Source organism: Mixophyes fleayi, chromosome 2 (genome assembly GCF_038048845.1).
Source record: "Mixophyes fleayi isolate aMixFle1 chromosome 2, aMixFle1.hap1, whole genome shotgun sequence".
Lineage (NCBI taxonomy): Eukaryota > Metazoa > Chordata > Amphibia > Anura > Limnodynastidae > Mixophyes > Mixophyes fleayi.
This window is the reverse complement of record NC_134403.1, coordinates 334470647-334488436: the sequence shown is the minus strand read 5'-3', so window position 1 is coordinate 334488436 and position 17790 is coordinate 334470647. Positions and strand designations below refer to the sequence as shown.

The 17790-nt window shown below is 40.6% G+C and overlaps 1 protein-coding gene across 3 annotated transcripts in view; it reads right to left on the bottom strand.

Annotated features, from left to right (window-relative positions):
* CTPS2 (CTP synthase 2) overlaps positions 1 to 17790 on the bottom strand; it is a 154844-nt gene that overhangs the window by 124878 nt on the left and 12176 nt on the right. For 2 of the 3 annotated variants that reach the window (XM_075196967.1, XM_075196968.1), the window contains exons 2-5: positions 9258 to 9320; positions 8574 to 8779; positions 6138 to 6308; positions 2547 to 2647 (exon numbers count right to left, since the gene is read on the bottom strand). In XM_075196967.1, coding sequence (XP_075053068.1) covers positions 2547 to 2647; positions 6138 to 6308; positions 8574 to 8779; positions 9258 to 9301 — 522 coding nt within the window. In that variant the 5' untranslated portion in view covers positions 9302 to 9320. The remainder of the gene's footprint in view (positions 1 to 2546; positions 2648 to 6137; positions 6309 to 8573; positions 8780 to 9257; positions 9321 to 17790) is intronic. The other variant, XM_075196969.1, reaches the window with a different exon arrangement.

Genomic DNA, 17790 nt, shown 5'->3' with positions numbered 1-17790 from the left:
GAGAGGGAGACAGACAGACAGAGAGGGAAAGACTAGGGTCAATTTTGATAGCAGTCAATTAACCTACCAGTATGTTTTTGGAGTGTCAAAGATATGGGGCTACATTTACTAAACTGCGGGTTTGAAAAAGTGAAGATGTTGCCTATAGCAACCAATCAGATTTTAGCTGTCATTTTGTAGAATGCACTAAATAAATGACAGCTAGAATCTGATTGGTTGCTATAGGCAACATCTCCACTTTTCAAAACATAGACTGTCAGCAAGGTAAGTGCTGTTTGTCTATATGGGAAAGAGGAGGCAGTGATACATTGGGGCGGTGGAACAAAGTGAGTAGCCCTGGTGCAGGGTTGTGGGAGGTGGCTTTTGACGGTCACTAACGGTAGTAGTGAAATAGATGGTAAGCTCCGTGGTCTAATACTTGATTTAACTGGCCATGGGCTAACACATCTTTGATCCGTAGAGGTGGGTAAGGGGCTATTTGTTGTGTAGACCCCACAAACTCTTCCTTCTAATCCAGGGAATTCCAAACTTCTAAAGTCACCTGGCCAAATACAAACAGTGAGGAAAGTTGATAATTACCTGATCCTGGCTGGTCGCTTTCTTTTGTCTCTCTCCTGATTCTTTCTCAGCCCCTGCCTCATAGTGCTCACTTTTGGTGTCAGCTTCTGATTGATTTTCAGACAATTACCTCATCACCCCTTCACTAAATGTCAGCATGACAGTTCTGTAATGAGCTAAGCAAGACAAGACAAACCCACTCCGGATAAGTCTCTGCCAGGTAATTTAAATATTAATATCCTTCATGTCCCTCTGTCTCCAGCACAGAGGAAAAGTAATAGACCCTGAGTGTTCCTTCTGTCAAAGGGGGAAAGGTCATCTCAACAGCGACACAAAGCCCTTTTTATTTGGATGACCTGTATTGACCTTGTTACCCCTCCCCCTCTCCTTGTGTGTAATGATATAGCAGATAATGAGAGGTAGGCAGCCTGTTCCTCTCCAGATGCTGGAGAACTACAAGTCCCAGCATAGAGGAGCTTGCAGTCCTACAACAGCTGAAGAAACAAAGGTTGCATGACTAAGATATACACATGCGTACATTTTAGTAATATGTTAGACTGCAGATTAATACATATTAATACTTCAACGATAATAGCAATATTACACACCGACTGCCAGGTAATCTGACATCATTGTAGACAAGATACTGATTTCGGGGTGACTCCTGGACGTTGTTCTTGGGGTGTTGTTTCTAGTAAAGTATATTCCTGATCTTTTGAATTATATTATGTGTGTAGGTTACAGATTTAAATAATTTGTTATATCTGATATTGCACACTTTATATTACTATTATTACATTTATTATTTCAAATTTTTATTTTACTATAATCTATTATTTAGCGTATTTTTGCTTTAAATATCAATTTATTGAGGACATTTAAACATTTACGGTGTACGAACACCATAAATGGTTTACCGTATTTATTTTGATGGGGGGGGGGGGGGGGGCATGACAGAGAAATGAGAATATATAAAGACGTAGTAGGTATATTAAAATTAACATTTGACAAGCAACTTATGCAAAATCCAATATCACTGGGGGCCTCACGGTGCCCGTAGCCCACAGGCCTACAATGTTTTAATCCAGCCCTGAGTGCAGTGCTTTGAAGGAAGCTTAAATAGCTGTGTTTGAGCTGTGTGTGGCTTAGAATAGGAGTTACAGGCTGCAGTTATACAGACGCAGCTGTTAGCTGATATGTATAATACTGCCTTGAAGCAATTGTTCAGGAGTGATACATTACCAAAGAGCTTTTATTGAGAACAGACATCAAAAGAACAAACATCAGAAGCCCATAAGCCACTAACTAAGGGCAATTGCATCAATATGTGGACGCTAACAGCTATTTTGCTGAATTACGTTTATAAAGATAATATACAAGATTGCAGCAATACTAGGAAAAGCTTTTTTATAGACGAAATTGACATAAATTGTACAGTCCAAGGCTATCTGCACACAGGCATTATATAAATGCAGTTCTCCTCCATTCTGTTTCTGACAGGTGAGCTGGGAAGAATAGAGACCCTGCTCTACTTTTCCCCATCCCTGATTCATCATTGGCATTGGTAAGACAGGGTTTGTGCACTGCAACAGCACTTATCAATAGACGTGACAGATCTGTATCGGTGCCTCTATCGCTTCTCTGCCAAAGACAGAATACAGTGGGTGAGTCTACTATACAGGAACCCTGCTGCACAGGAGATCTGTAGAGAAAAACTGTTCACCTTAAATAATATCATAATTAAGTGTCACCCGTGAGGATTTAGAAAGTGTGTGTTTTCAAGCGTATCTTAAACTAGCAGTAAAAAATGACCAGACCTGTCCTATCTATATGTTGAGAGAAATAAAGTTCCTCAAGCGCTTAATTAGAAACTGCTGGAGTGATAGGATAGAGCTGCTGCGGGTGTCACGATGTACAAGGCTTGACTATAAATATAAATCTAATACTAAGTGTGGCTCAGACCAGCTCAACTTGTCATCTGTACTTGCCTCAATCACACATATTTGTGGCTCCTGGCGGCCTTTGTCCACAGGAACCTTAGCCTGATTCATCACCCATTCCTGAATGGCATCCGTGATATGTGGGACCACTGAAACAAAGAGAACAACGTGTATTACTTACAGCAGACTTTATGGTCATTATGACAACTAGGTTATAAAGCAGCAACCACAGCTTTTTAACAGCCCTGAGGATTTAATATTATTAGGCTTTAAAATGATTATGGCTACAGCTTAGGCTACATGGATATACTGTAATGAAGGACTGGAAGAGCCAAGCAATGAACATCAATATATACAAGGTGTATGGATATTGGAGCAGCACGCATTGTAACTGTTACTATGTTATATCTTGTTAGAATCACTGCAATTGGGTGTAGACTGAATGCTTACTTGATTGGAATTCAAAGGAATCAGTGATTCTTACAGGAACTGCCCTGCCCCATGTACATCATTACGCACATTAAAATACATTGTCCTGACAACACTAGACAACAACATGGGCAACACACATCATGTAAACGAATTTAGACTGATATATACCTGTGTATCAATTGTTTACCAGTTTGGCTCTCTGGCAATTTAAACTTGGGTGTTCTGATTAAAATATTCCCCAACAATTGTATTAAATGACTATGTATTTTCATATTTGACATGTATCCAAGTTTAAAAAAAATACATAAAAAGAATGTAAATGGGATTTTGAGAAGTAACTTGCAGATATCTATCTGTTATTCTGCATACGCAGAAACATTCCCAAAGACAGAGAGGTAGTGAAAGAAACAGGTTCCCCTACAACTCATAGAATTTCAAGAGATGAGTGTGCTGATATTGTCAATGAATTAAAATGGTTTCATATCCCTCGACAAAACAACTAGCTCAGTTCCTTCCCAATACCCTCTGACACCCTCTCTTCATTTGATCCCACAAATGAAGATGAAGCATCTACTCTCTTATCTTACTACTATCCCTCCTGTACTCTTGTCCCTTATTCCCTCACAAATAGGTAGATTCCTGTCTCCTGTGCTCGTCTCACCACTAACTTAAATCTGTAATCTCTCTCTTTACTGGTATCTTTCCATCATTATTCAAGCACGCAGTGATTACTCCTTTTCTAAAAAAAAATAAATTCTGATCCAATCTCTCTCAAATTACTGTCCCATCTCTCAGCTCCCATGGCCTCCAAACTTCTCAAGAGAATTGCCCACACTCGCCTCACACTCTTCCTTTACTCACACAACCTGTTGGATCCTCTTCAGTCAGGCTTCAGGGAATGTGTTGACCAAGGTTGTCAATGATTTGATCACTGCTAAATTTAAAGGGCATTACTCACTTCTAATTCTCCTGGATATCTCTGCTGCAATTGACATTGCTGATCACTTTCTTCCCTTCAAAACACTGTCTTATCCTGGCTCTCATCCTACCTATGAAATCGCTCTTTCAGTGTTAGTATCTCTGGATCCACCTCTGCTCCACTTCCTTTATCAGTTTGAGTACCACAACGCCCTCTGCTAGGTCCTCTGCTGTTCTCTATCTACACCACTTCTTTTAGAAAACTAATATGCTCATTTGGATTTCAGTATCATCTCTATATGGATGATACACAAATTTATCTTGGCTCTCCTGATCTCTCGACATCTATTCTGGCCCACATCACTGTCTTTATGCCATTTCATCTTGGATGTCCTCTCGCCAACTCGAACTTAATGTTTCAAAAACCTAGTTAATAATATTCCCACCCACCAACAGAAGTTACCTACCTGACTTTACTATTTCTGTTGACATGACAATAAATCCCACCCCACAAGCTCGATGCCTAGTGTGATCTTTGACTAAGAACTATCCTTGTTCACTACAGCAAATGTATATCTAAATCATGTTACATACATCTAAAAAACATTTCCAGAATACACACATATCTTAAATAAGACACTGCAAAAACCTTAATTCATGCACACATCATCTCCGACATCGTCTATTGCAATTTCCTCCTTGCTGGTCTTCTCCAAATCAGATTCTCACTGCTACAATTTATTTTGCATGCAGCTGTTAGATAGATTTTCTTTGCAAATCATTCGCCCACTGCTGATCCACTCTGTCAGTCTCTACATTGGTTGCCTGTTTTTCACCATATCCAATATAAAAAACTTACTTAAATGCTACTGACATACAAGGCCATCAACAGAGCTGCACCAACATACATCTCCTCACTTGTCTCAAAATATCCCCCAACTCAACACCTCTGTTCTGCACAACATCTGAGGCTCTCTTCCACTCTCATCACATCCTCCCATTCCATTACAGGACTTTTGTCAGGCTGCACCCACTTTGTGTAATTCCCTTCCTTGAACAATAAGACTTTCTTCTGGTCTTCAAACCTTCAAGCCTTCTCAGGCAAGCTTATAATATTCCTCAACCACCCTCTTAACCTCACTAAGTTACCCTATTACCACCCTTTACATAGTTAACACAAGACAACAACCCATCGACCAACATGGATCATACAGCTCACTTGTCTCATAGATTGTAATCTTACGAACAGGGCCATCTCTCTGTCTGTATTACCCAGTATTGTTTTATCACTGTGTTTGTTCCAAAAGCGCTACATAAATTACTGGTGCTATATAAATAAATGTTGATGATGCTGTTGCTGATGATGATGATGAATGGAACCACATACTGAGAATTAGATAGTGAGAGAAATAGGAGCCCCCCCTACAGCACATAGTATTTCAGGAGATGAGTGTGATGATATTGTGAGAGAATGGAACCACAGACTGAGAATTAGATAGTGAGAGAAGCAGGGGCCACCTACAGCACATAGTATTTCAGGAGATGAGTGTGATGATATTGTGAGAGAATGGAACCACAGACTGAGAATTAGATAGTGAGAGAAGCAGGGGCCACCTACAGCACATAGTATTTCAGGAGATGAGTGTGATGATATTGCGAGAGAATGGAACCACAGACTGAGAATTAGATAGTGAGAGAAATAAGACCACCCCCTCAGCACATAATATTTCAGGAGATGAGTGTGATGATATTGTAGGAGACCATGACCTGTCTACTTATGTGATAATTTACTAATGTAGACTGTAGGGTTCTGAGAGAAAAAACTACAGACTAAAAATATAGCCCAACAAGTGAGGTAGTAAGGGAAGCACCTGACAAAGTGATGCAATAAGATAGTGGTGTCATAAGCACCTTTATTTATAACAAAGTTCATAAACTTAACTCCTTTTGTGCTGTTTATATAATAAGCCAGTAACATAAAATGCTGATAATTGAGTTGGTCTGATTTCATATGTTTAATATGAATTTGCTGAATGTTTACAGATTCATCAATAATGGTGTAATGATTACTCCACAAGTAATGGCACTACCATTACTGCCGCAACCAATGAACAGGGAACGACATGTTGTTGCACTCTAAGAACTTTATACATATCACTTAAACCCCCATTTATACAACAATATGTGGAAATTAAAGAAAACTGGTAACAGAGAACAATACACAGTGTTTGGCTTTCTGCCATCAGTTATGCTCATTGTATCACAATTCAGAGCAGTAATATGGCAAACCTTGCACAGTCTTCCCCAGATAGTCTCCTTTTCTCTCCTTGTTAATCACATGCTGATAAATCTTCCCGGTGGTGATGTTATTGTCCTTGTAAAGGCTGATATCCAGGAATCTCTCATAATTTCCCAAATCCAAGTCAACCTCACCTCCATCGTCCAGCACAAACACCTCTCCTGCAAATCAGGAACAATTAGACAGTGTATTATCAGTTATCATGTGCACAGAGAGAAAGATTTACTATTATATAATATCCCATGGTAGATGATCTATATGTAACCTATCCAATAAAGCTATTGGCATCTGCTGAGTTTATTAATGTTCCGTCATGTTACGGTATGAGCACACTTGTGTTTTTTCATCCACCCGATGTGGTGTTATGTTTAAAACATGGTGAATGAAGAATTTAACATACATTTAGAATGGGATTATTGATAGCAAAACAGTCTTAGAAGAAGTCTTAGATGAAGATAAGTATTGGGGAGACAAAAAGATCAGATTAATACATGCACACTCTATAGACTCGGTCTTGGTGCAGGCCGCAGTATTTGAGTGACTTAATCATAGGATCCTGCCTTCTTCATAAACACACTGTCATCAGGAGAGAGAGGAGCAGCAATTGGCACATAGAAGACGTCAAGGGACACTCCGGATGGCCTGAATGCCGTGCCCCAGGTAAGTAGTTCTTTTGTGACCACTTTGTACTTAAGATATTCCATTCAAAACTGGATTTTTAGCATTAGCTTGAACTATCAATTTTCCTTACCCGTGTTTGCGATGTTTGGAAGTTGACGGGGAAAATACAACTTGTAGCCAATCATCAGAATGCTCACAGCAGCAAGAGTATCTCAGGCAATGAATGTGCTGAGAGAGGTAGTGTGCTTATGTTACTGAGGACAGGGCTTAATGTGACAGGGGTAGCATCATGATGCGAGGAGAGGAATGGAGGCAGCAGGAGACTACAGACTGAGAGTTAGATACTGGATGGATCGAAAGTAGCCATATGAAGATGAATGTAGTGTCAATGTACCTCTTTATAGGAAAAAAGTTCATGCACTCTGCTTGTTGTGTTTAGTTAGTCATCTTTTTTTCTTTTGTTGTGCTAGATATATTATGTTGTATCTTCATTTGTGTGTAAGTTTTCTAAATCCCCACAAGTACATAAAGTTGGTGTTTGGGGGGTTATATTATGTCCTGCCTTGTTCATGAATAATCATATAGAATTTTAGAATGTTTTCTATACAGGCATATTAAGTTGTGGAAAAAGAAGAACCCAAGGGAATAAGATATCTTACCTATTACAGAACCAGACTACTTTGTGGAACCAATTACTTATGTGTAGTGCAGGGTATGTTGGTGGTATACTGATCTATGCAGCGCCTACTATTATTATCGTAGATTTGTAAGGCCCCAAAGTGCTCCGCAGCGCCGTACTGGAATTATCCTCTTGCACTTAGCTGTAGCTATAATTTTACCTTAATACATGGTAATCATATTACAAATTACCAGTGCTTCCTGCTCATGCAATATAAATATAAATGCAGTCAGCATATGGCGGTCCACAACATAAGGGTGGGTATACTGAGCCCACCACAATATCCAGTTACAAGGGCAAATGTAATTTTATATTTATATTAGTCAATAAATATACAATAATCTACATACCTGCCTGCATTCCCTAATGGAAGTTAGACTAACACCACAACGTGTGCAAGCCACCCCCGTTTTTGGATAGGTCATGCATATTTCAGTCGATTAGTCATGCCTTTTGGATACTAGAGCCTGGAACTGTTCAGGAAATTCAGGGTAGGTATTAAATCAGACATATTTGTTTCATAATTTTGTGATATCAGAGAGCAATAAAGAGTACCCCATGTATAAAACACGCTATAGGGGCTCACTAAGCTTTTGGAGCCTTAAAGGATAATCTGTAAACTGCCATGGTCTGTCTGAGTCCGCTGGTCCTGGGACTGTTAACCTCTACATAACAATAGTGCCCCACGGTACTTGAATACAGAGCCGTAACTTAGAATTCTAGCGCCCTGGGCGAGAAAGACAAATTGCGCCCCCCTAGCCCTCAATTTTAACCAAATTAGCCTAAAATATTCCTAAATTGCGCCCCCCTTCAGTGTTGCGCCCTGGGCGGTTGCCCCTATCGCACAGCCCTAGTTACGGCCCTGCTTGAATATCAAATTCATACCTGCACACATTGGAAATTCAGCCTCAAATAGACCACACCCCATACCACTCAAGCCATGCCTAGACCCAGGCCACACCCAGATATCTAAGTCACATCCATTTTGGGTAAGACCATTCCCTTTTTCTAGCAGACCACATCAATCGTTGGCAGGTATGCAAATTATTTCATACTTTCCTTTTCAATGAAAATGTGATTACTAAGTATACAGACACTCATCAGTACAGCATAAGGTGTAATGTACCATGCTCATAAGGTGAAAAGGTCCCAGCATCAATGTTAATGTATGGATCGATTTTAATGGCGGTCACTCGCAGCCCACAGGACTTCAGGATTGTACCAATGCTGCTTGCAATGATTCCTTTTCCAATGCCAGATATGACACCGCCAGTCACCAGTATGTACTTCATTGGTTCTCTACGTACAGTGTAGAAACGCTGAAACAGAGTTCTGAAAAGTAACAAATACACTTAAAGAAAAAGAACATTTTTATACTAAAGCATTAATAACTGCAGTAAGTCCCAGTCTTAGAATTAACATAAAACACAATTCACCTTCTGCTCAACTTAACTGTGATTTGAAGATCCAAAATGAATTTGCCTCTATGCTGTGAAATTTACTTTCCACGCAATATGTTATTTTAATGTTATTTGGACTTTTTCTATTGCTACAACCAAAATTGCTATTGTTATGGCAAAACTGGAACATTACCCACAGAATCCAACATCAAAGAAGTCAATGCCCCACAATTAGGATACGTTTATTCCTCAGATAGCTGAGATATTGAAAATGCTTTGTTCTGTCACTTTAAAGGTAGCAGACCTGCAGCTAGTACAAACGACATAGATGGAAACTATTTTTTTTTCTTACTTTTCCTACAAACATTGGTCTTTACCTGTCCCCCCAGAGTGCTCAGAAGCGAATTTACCTTTGTCCGCACGCAATATATTTCACAACGTTTCTTCCGAACATTAGATAGTTAATTTCGTCACTGAAAAGTAACAAAGGTATGTTTTTCCAAAAGGATTTGAAAAGCATTTTAAAAGAACGGGATGTGGTCATATTTCAGACACTGAAAATGTCGGCAGGCTAAATGCCTGGTGAATTGTCCACAGTGTGATTGTCGTCATCATAAGAGCAATGCCGGCGGTTCCACAACCGGACCCACCGCCGGTGCCACAACCGGACCCACCGCCGGTGCTCTTTTAATGTCGGCATTGTGAACGTTGACAATCACACTGTGGACATTTCTAGATTGTTACAACAATGGGAGTGTTTATATTTAGCCTGCCGACATTTCCATTGTCTGAATTACGTACCCAACCGAAAAGAACACTTACTTAAAAAATTAGTTAATGGAGCCTAAAGTTTAGGCACATTTAGTTTTCATGCTTTAAAATATAGGTCTCTATAAGGACTATATTCCTTCCAGACATATCTGTGCTCTCTACTACAAGATTGAATTCCATTTGTAGCTTATGTAGTTCTCCAATGTATCTCCTGATGAGATGTAGAGAAATGATGCTCTATCCCAATTGTCCCAGTTGTCCCAGTACAGTACCTTTTGTTCCCACCAAGTCAAAGCTATTTGTAGCTCCATGTTTTATATTAATAAATGAAAAGTTGCTATGTCTAATATAAAGCTTTTGTAACAAAGTCAAGCCAAGGTACATCAATCACAAAACATTTCGGGTATGATTTAGAGTTGGGCAGAAGTTCATTTGTGCATGGTAATTTTTACGTGAAATGTGTCGCACTGTACATGAGTAGGAAATGTGTCAGTATTTGAGCTGCCCGCATCTTAGTCTTGTGGTCCCATGTTCTTTGAGAGTTGGATCAGGAGCAATCACGTGCAAAAGCAGTACAGTAAGGGCGTGGAGACATGTTAAGGCAGCAGGGCGAGGTAGTGGTTAGCACTTCTATATCACAGCACTGGAGTCATGAGTTCAATTCCAAATTGAGTTTGTGTGTTCTCCCCATGTTTGCGTGACTTTCCTCCGGGTGCTCCGGTTTCCTCCCACACTCCAAAAACATTCTAGTAGAATAATTGGCTGCTATCAAATTGACCCTAGTCTCTCTCTCTTTGTTTGTAGGTGTATGCTAGGGAAATTAGACTGTAAGCTCCAATGGGGGCAGGGGCTGATGTGAGTGAGTTCTCTGTACAACGCTGCAGAATTAGTGACGCTATATAAATAGCTGCTGATGATTATATACCCCTGAGTTGCGCAACTGTATTTACAGTTAAGTTAGAGTTGATGTCTGTTTTGTATTGTTTGCGTAAGTAGGTGCAAGTTCTCTGCTTGCCATTCATGTACTGCACATTGGCTACATCTGTATATAGTGGAGAGGCACTTAGTTGTAACGTCTAAATACTGTTGAACACATTTAAGCTGCTTCAGTGCATAACTGCACAGGCAACAGTTTGCAAATCTACATGACTCCAAGTTATGTCATAACGGAGTCATCAAAGATATTTGTCAATCATTTTTGCTGTAATACATACATAAATTAATGTTCTTGTTGGCAAATTAAAGCAATACACAACCTTCCAAGATTTCTAGCTGATACTTCAATTAAATCTGAATTTCAGTCACATAAATAACAGAGTGGTTTCCTCATCTACATGCAGCCGTTGGCATGTGATGTTTAAGGGACAGTACCTGTCAGCCACATTATGTATTAAACTGTCACTACTTGTACAGCAAAAACACTTTAGGCTGTTTCACATTCTGCTGATGCAGACGGTCTTCTAGTTACGATTCCTTTATTCTTTTGTTTTTTAAAGGGACAGGACCAGGGTCAGATTAAGGGTGGAGAGCAGTTCTTTCATGGGGTTCTCTCCCAACAACCCCTACCCCCACCCCCAAAACAGCACCCTCTAAAACAGCTAATATGTGAAACAAAGAACAAACAGTCAGAACATGACAAGCATTAAACCCCCCCATTAAAACATTGATTTTTTTTCTATGTATATATATATTTTTATATTTCCGAGAGCTGGTGACTCCAAATCATCCAGTGCAGTGCTATACTGTGCTGGGGGCTTGGGACTTCCCAGAAGGGAATGAGCCCCGTGCCTCCCCATCCCCTAGGAGCCAAAAGGCCCCAGAGAGGGAAAAGAGGAGGTCTTCAGGCATTCCTTCGCCAAAGCTAGGGAGGGCCCCTTTACACCCCCGACCTCCGGAGTCAAAAGGACCCTTAGGAGGCACGTGTCTTCAAGGCCACCTCCGCTGCAAGGCTCGGGTGATCCCCTTTACTCCGAGGTTGGCCGAAGCTTCCCCAGGGGACTATTTCTTCAGAAGGAGGGAGCCTCAGATCACTTGGGGAGAGAGGGTCTCCCATAGGGGTCTACACCCAAACCCCTACAAAAACGTGACCAAAACAAAGATAGCAATCAATTTTTTTTTTTTAAAAAAAGCCATAATGCTAAGTGTAATAAATAAATAAATAAGTAGCATAAGGCCCCAGCCTTTTGGCCAGAAATATAAAAAATTATGCTTGCACCAAGCCAAAAGACTAGGGCAAAGGAAAAATGGTGCTGCCTGAAAATTAGAGGTGCATAGTGCAAAGTGCCTTATTCTGTGCACAGGTGCCTTTCTCTCCACTGTGCATTTTCGGACACCCCCAGCTCAGCAAACAACAGGGGTACGTAGCACCTTGGGCTTCAGGCAACCGGCCTCTTGACCAGAGGACCAGGTGACAGCCTATGAATACAGGGGGCGCCTTTAAGCCCCACTGCGTACATAACCATCTACACCACATCTTAGCCAAAAGGCCAAGAAGCTTATAAAACATTGATACATTGAGCAAACATTGACACTGAAACAAGCATTGCTACAACCTACCAAAACGAGCATTACTATTACACATTGAGATAAGTGTTGCACATTAAGGCTAATACGCGCTGGCATTTATCATGCATCACAAGTGCTGTACTGAAAATAAAAATCATTGCACCAAACCAGACAACGCATATTTGCATCATGACATGTGCTAACCTTCTGTTGTGTGTTATTTTTAAGGTTTTTGTCTATTTCAGTGCATTTGGGTCATGTTAAACTCAGTGGGTAAAGCAAGCATTGCATCACACACTAAAAGGTGGCCCCTCCCCTTAGCCAGAGGCTCGGAGGCTACACTGAGCAGCCATTTTTATTAATTTTCCAGTTCTGTATTACAGAACGGGCAGGAAAATACGACTGCATGAAGCAGCCACTGGGGCTCTGGCTGGGGTGAACTCTTTCCTACATGGTAATGCAGCTGTAAAACTCCAATTGGAAATGCACATTAATCGTAGCACTGCCAGTACAAATTAAAATTAGAATGACAATAATAGTTTTCGTACCTCCCACCCACCCTCCTCTTGTCACATATCTCCTCAGTCTTACCTTATGACTTAAAGTGGATATAAGTCTATACATTTTATTGAATTTGTAGGTGTTTGTGATAAAGCCTGGAATCAAGATAAATCATGTCAGACCTTTTTCTACCTTTAATGTGACCTTGCAACCAACAAAATTTAAAATTCAAATGAAACACACACTTTTGGGGCAAAGTGAAAATAAAAAAACTACAATGCATTGGTAGCAAAAGTGTGCACACCCCTAAGCTAATACTTTATGGAATTACCTTTTGTTTTTTTAATAGCCGTGGGTCAATACCACTCTAGCGTCTGGTATAAAATACAGACCCCGTTATTTGATACTAGTATGCAATAAAGAAAGAATGCATTAACAGGAATACCATATAAAATCCATAAAGACCATTGTCTCATGGTCAGTGTACAATATACGGCACACTCCCTGGCTTTTGCATGGCTACCAGTGTACAGTATTAATCCCATTTTTTGGTGGCCAGTGTACAAGACAAAACCTATTCCCTAGGGGCCAGTCTATAATATGGATCCCATTTCCTGGTGGCAATGTAAGAAACAGAGCCCAGTCCCAGGCGTATAGTACACAATTTACAAAGTCCATTGACTGATAGAGAGACAACACAGAGCCAATTCCCTGGTGTGGAGCATAGAATCCATACCCTGATTGTCAGTGTACAGTATTAAGCCCATTACGTGATGGGCAGTTTACAATACCGTACCCATTCCCCGGTGGTCTATAATATAATGTGTATGCCTTCATGGCCAGTGTACAGTATGGAGCCCATTACCTTGGGCCAGTGTAAAAAACATAGCCCACTCCTAGGTGCTGAGTACATAATTTAAGACCCAGATGATGGTGGTCAATCTCTATGTCCATTCCCAAAGGCCACAATATACAGAGCTTAGTGCCTTAAGGCTACTGCACATTACAGAGACCACTGTCTGATAGTCAGTGTAGATTGACTGGTGACTAGTACACAATTTAGAAAACATTCTCTGGTTTTCAATGTAGAGTGTGAAGCCCACTTCTTGATGGTGAATGTACAATACAGAGCCTATTCCTTTGTGGCTAGTGTACAATATGGAGCCCATTCCTTTGTGGCGAGTGTACAATATGGAGCCCATTCCCTGGTGGCTAGTATGTACTCACCTCACCCTATGCTCCTGCCAGGCCTCTGAGTTACTACCAGTCTATAATTTTCGGTCGACAACAGCCCTGTTTTCTCACTACTGAAATCCATCAGACAATCAAAAGTTCAGTGCATATCATTTAGATTCTTGTCTTGCATTGAGCTCTGCAGTTGGAATTCCCTGGATGAGCAATCAGCCAATAGTCGCATAGTCTTGTAGCAACAGGTGCACTCAGGCTTTCTCATTCAGGGTAATGGAATGCACCTAGCAGCCTCCAGCAGCTGCCACAACTGCCTGGCCCTGGCTCCGTGCATAAAGATCAGCTCTATCTCCAAACACATCCAGCATTACAACTCTCTAATTATAGTTATACCAGTCATCCAGTTACAGTTCTCTGAACTACTACATATATATTACACTTGTATGCACAGTAGCCACCAAACCCATTCACTGCCTCAATAAATCAAAAATTGAGCCCCCTCAGCTGCTGGCCCTACAGTAGTCGCATGAGGGGCTACAGCTACAGTTAAGCTGGGTACACACCTATGTAATTATTGTAAAGATCACACGATTCACGACTGTTTGCTCAGATATTGCAAGAGTGTGTACGCTCCCACGATCATGACTCATTGTACCAAAACACACTGCATCGAGTTATTTGGGTTTCTAAACTTCCTAAAAATCACGATCAATGATGAAATGATGTAGGGCTCATGTGGAAGTGTTACAATCTTTTCAGCAGATGCTCATCGGACTTTCAATCGTTGGTGAAATTGTTACAGAAATCTGAAGTAAGACTGCATAGGTGTGTGCTATGTGCATGTGCTTCATGCTCTTAACTGCAGGCTGCATAGTGTACCTATAAGTGATAGTTAATGCATTATTTAACCACCTGCCATAATGAGGGTATAGATATGTTCTTTAAAAACAAAACAACAAAGGCAGCACATATTCTGGTGACCACTGTATAAATCATTCTTGCCAACTCTCCTGGAATGTCTGGGAGACTCCCGGATTCCAGGTAGGTCTCCCGCACTCCCAGGAGAGTATGGCAGCCTCCCACATCTACCCATTTCCTAGTGAAGTAGGCAGAATTAGATCCAAAATGCAGCGATTCTCAGGGAATTGTTGCAAATGCCAAAATTTGCATAGCCCCACCCTCCGAAACACTCACCTCCCCCAGGCAGCTCCTGGGCGCCGACTTCAGGAAGTCGGCAAGTATGATATAAATTATCATCATCATTTATTTGTAAGACGCCACAAAACAGGTCTTTGTAAGCTGGATAGAGAACTGAAACCCTAATTCTCTAATTAATGTGACCTAAAATGTGATCTGGTCTTTATCGAAGTCTTCGTAATAGAGAAAATGTGATCTGGTTTTTATCCAAGTCTTAGTAATAAAGAAAATGTGATAAAACAAATGACAAAAAAAACTTTTCTATTTTCTATTTCTTCATTCACTGTTTAGTAACTTCCTGCAGCTAAGCCGGCAAACCTGTGCACATGGAATATTTTGACTGAGCTGCTCTCACCATTTTGGGAATTTAGTTAAACTAACAATGCATACAGGGTTCACTGAATCATATGAGGAAATACTCACACTATACACAAGTATTCAGAGAGCATGCTGGACCGACATGACTGCAGCATGGCCTACTTTCTTGTGTTCCTTTATAGTACCAGCGCTTTATTCATGGAGTTCAATGAGCCCTACCTGCTGTGTTGGTAAATGTCATTCACCAAGTGGTAAAAACAGCTCAGAGCGAATGTACTATGGGCAAAGGGAAAGCGTCTGTGTGTATAAGTCCTAAAAGTCACCCAAACTTCCAACATTCATCCGTGAGCTCTTAATCTGCAACAGCCTCAGTCTTCAGTTAGTAGAAACACTGGGTCATAAACATTTGGGCTACTCACACCCTGATATGTCAGTGATACATATACACAAAGGGGTCAATAAAGACTGACCATGATGTACTGCACTTGGGGCCGTCGCCCCTTTCGTGATTTCTAGCTGGGGTGAGAATCTGCATGTTGTAATGTTAGTCCAGGACAGTGATTCCCAATGTGTGTCCCACGCCCCCTGGGGTGCCGTAGCATTCTCATATGGGTGCCGCGGCAGGGCTGGTGGTAAGCAAGGGGGACGACTTGGTAATTATTTTGGCTTAGGGGTGCCTTAAAAAAATTATGGAGACCCTAAGGGTGCCTCGAATAGAGAAAGTTTGGGATCCACTGGTCTAGGACCAGATTGTTGCTGTAACTAGATTCCCAGAGGCCTACTTTTCTTCCACAAGTGTACTGTGAACAGTGAGTGGATGCTTGAACTCACAATGGATAGTCATCTCATTGAACATCTGTCTTAATAAAGCTGTCTATCCCAGAGGATTAAAGATTTCACCAATGAGTGTTGGATAAAATGAATGTTAAAGGGTTCACAAAATTTCTATCATCTTTGTATGTACTGTGGTGAGACCTCTGTACCCTGTATTCTTCATGCTTCTACCTTTGCAATTACATATTAGAGGGCAATTTAGAGCTCGACATAAAATGCCTTTTTCTGTGTATACGTAGATGTGTGTCTGCACATTGGGTAAAAATGCATCTTATGATGTATACAACATACTTGCCAACTCTCCCGGAACTTCCCAGTGAAGTGGGCAGAATTAGGTCCAAAACCCCGCCCCCTACTGTCAAATGACGCGTCATTACATCACGAGGCAGGGCCAAAATGACGCGTATTTTGGAGCCCCGTCCCCATCACGCCCACCTCCCCCGGCAGGCTCCCGGAAGCCAACTTCAGCAAGTTGGCAAGTATGGTATACAACCTTATAGTGCACAGATGCGTGCTGTGTAAATATCCAGTTGACAGATGCAGACTTTGCTCTTTGCTTATGTAGATGCAGAAAATACACATTGTAAATAATATATTTAAAGTTACATGAGACAATCTCTATAATGACATTTTTGATGATTCACACTTTCTCCGTCTGGAGCTAGTTGGAATTTACCTAATAAATGTCAGACTTCTCCCTATGGACTGATGCCGTGTTGAAACAATGAGCACCACAATACTCTCTTTAAATAATCGATGGAAAATATGTACAACGATAGGCGCCTACCACCTATAGCTGGAGAATTACTGTTGTCATATAGAGCAACAATGAAAACATTTCATACACACATCTTTAAACTCTAATTCCAACCATCACTTCTTAATATGTAGTGAAAGAATCCTTCTTTAGCCAACTGCACAGTTTATTGAATTGTCGGCTATAAGTTCAAAAAAAGAACATAATTCATGTGGTGAACGTCTTTTTCTTATGCATCCCAAGATCCTTTAAGCATTCAACGATAATTTAGCATATATCTCCAGTAAGATGATGACATAGAAAACAAATAGAAAACCGCAACATAGTGTAGCAAAGTAGAGATGATCAACAGGGCACACAAAATGTTTCCAAAGGCACTTATGTGTAGAGATATTGGCTTACAAGTGAAATGAGTTTGGTAAAATATATGCACCACATGAAGACAATACTTAAAAGAATAATCAGTGACAGGGCTTTCACCCTTTAGAGACACTTAAGGGTATATTTATTAAACTGCGGGTTTGAAAAAGTGTAGATATTGCCTATAGCAACCAATCAGATTCTAATTATCATTCTACAAAATGACAGCTAGAATCTGATTGGTTGCTATAGGCAACATCAACACTTTTTCAAACCCGCAGTTTAGTAAATATACCCCTTACTCTCTAGTTCTAAGACTGTGAACTTCAAAAATAATCAATTGCCTTCCACTGTATCGATATCACCGCCTTAGGATCCGTCTTACGATCTTTTGCTTTTGATGGGATTGGCCTGAATTGTTTAAAACGCTAGCTAATCTCTTCTTTCGCCTATAATGGATAAATTTATTATTGCTTCTATGTATGACAAACCGCGACGTAATGAAAGGAAAA